The 2,000-nt window shown below is 37.1% G+C and overlaps 1 protein-coding gene across 1 annotated transcript; it reads right to left on the bottom strand.

The window, feature by feature from the left end:
* Positions 1-666: 666 nt before the first annotated feature.
* LOC125200098 (polygalacturonase inhibitor-like) lies at positions 667-1,413 on the bottom strand. The gene has a single exon (XM_048097872.1). The coding sequence runs from the start codon at positions 1,382-1,384 to the stop codon at positions 743-745; it is 642 nt and encodes a 213-aa protein (XP_047953829.1). The 5' UTR covers positions 1,385-1,413; the 3' UTR covers positions 667-742.
* Positions 1,414-2,000: the final 587 nt, after the last annotated feature.

The raw sequence follows: 2,000 nt of genomic DNA, 5'->3' as shown, positions 1-2,000 counted from the left end.
TTTAAAGGTTAGAAATATTGGAAGAAAATAGGAGTGGGAATAAGATAGTGGAAGGTGGAAAGCCTATTATCAAAAATGATAAAAGTGAAAAGTGATAAATTTTTAAGAATAAACGAAAATAAAAATAAGTGACAAATTTTCAAGAATGGAAGGAGTACTATTGAGTGGTCAATTCTTTGAACGATTGTTTGGTTATTTTCACTAAAATGGACACGTTGCTACAATTTCCCCGAAGAGGAGTTTGTCTATCGATGAATGAAAATTCACCTAAATTAAATATTACCGTAGTATATAATTTCTTTTTTTTTTATATTTAAATGCATAACTTATTTAAACTTAAATAATATTACAAGATGTACTACTATTAGTAATACTCATTTCGTCCTAAAAAATATTAATTAGTAAAATTAAGAGAAAGATAAAACGTAGTGTAAGTAATATTAGTTGAGAGTGGATTCCACGTCATTAATGATATAAGTTATATGAACAATAGGTTATTTAACTATTTTAAAACTAGAAAATTTATACTTTTCATAAATAAGGAAATAGTAATCCGGAGTACTACTTTTTAGGATGGATGGAGTATATATTTCTGATACTCAATACTAATAAATTCACACTGAGTAATATTTTTGCTATTAAAACCATTTAAATGAGTAGCACATGTTAGAAACCATAAAATTTAGGAAGAAATATTTTATTCAAGATTCCACAAAGATTGGAACCGAGATTACAACAGCAATCACTTGCAATTTGGCAATGGCGATCCACACAAACACTTATTATTCGAATAAGCCGAGGAGTCCACTTTCTGCAAGATCCCGCCCGTGGGAATCCGGCCACACAAGCTGTTGTAGCTGACATCCAGATCCCTCAGCCCCACCAGCCCCGCCAGCCCATTCGGCAACGCCCCAGTAAGCTTGTTATGGTCCAGAAACAGACTGTTCAGGCCCTTGAGCTGGCCCAACGAAGCCGGGATGGGCCCACTAAGGTGGTTATGGTCAAGGCGCAGGAATTTGAGGTTTTTGAGCTTGCCTAGGTCGGACGGGATTGGGCCGGATATGTTAGTGGTGTGGATGACGAGCGTGTCGAGGAAGGGGAGGTCGGCGATGGCGCGGGGGATGGGGCCGGAGAGGTTGTAGTCGAAGATTTCGAGGGAGGTGATGCGGTTGGTGGTGCGGTCGCATTTGGCGATGTACCAGTCGCAGCAGTCGGTGTCGGGCTTCCATGAGGCGAAGTAGTAGTCGTTTTTGAAGGCCTTTTTGATGCTGAGGAGGGCTTGTTTGTCTTGAGGGTTGCATTTCTCGGAGAGGGAGTGTGGGGATTGGGAGAGGATGGTGAGGAGGAGGAGGAGGAGAGTGGTGAATAGAGATAGGTGCTTCATGGTTTGTTTGTGGGGTTGTGAATTTGTGATTGATGCCAATAAAGTTGGGTTCATATATATATAGTGTTGTGTGTTTTGGCCAAATTTATTTTGTGTTCTGAATTTTTATTTTTTTTTGGTACGTCTCTTATTAATTGTCTCACTTTACTTTATTTTTTAATAAACTTCGTGTTTCGCTAACATACATCACTCACATTTTATTACTCTTCTTGTGGATCGTTTATTATTTGTCATACGATTTTATGTAGTTTTATTCTGTGAATTGAGTACAAAGAGAACAAAGTAGAAATGATACTGTTTATAGTTTAGAAAATGTGTAAATTAGAATGAGATCTCTTAGAAAATGTCACTTACAGTGGGGTGAAGGGAGTATAAAACTAGTATTACTACTATACCCCTTCTGTCCCATAAGAATATGCACTATTTCCTTTTTTTGTCTGTTCCATGAGAATATGCACTTTCTAATTTTGGTAACTCTCTTCTCTCTAATGAAGTGGGACCCAATATCCACTAACAATACTTTAATTATTTTTTCTCTCTATCTCTCTCTTACTTTATCAATTTTGCATTAAAACTCGTGTCAAACCCAAAGTACATATTCTTTAGAGACGGAGGA

This window comes from Salvia hispanica, unplaced genomic scaffold, assembly GCF_023119035.1.
Source record: "Salvia hispanica cultivar TCC Black 2014 unplaced genomic scaffold, UniMelb_Shisp_WGS_1.0 HiC_scaffold_804, whole genome shotgun sequence".
Taxonomy (NCBI): Eukaryota; Viridiplantae; Streptophyta; class Magnoliopsida; order Lamiales; family Lamiaceae; genus Salvia; species Salvia hispanica.
Note: the sequence above shows the minus strand (reverse complement) of the source record. Positions and strands in the feature narration are given on the sequence as shown.

Excerpts from the sequence above, each read along its gene's own strand:
- LOC125200098 (XM_048097872.1), bottom strand. The coding sequence starts at position 1,384 with ATGAAGCACCTATCTCTATTCACCACTCTCCTCCTCCTCCTCCTCACC.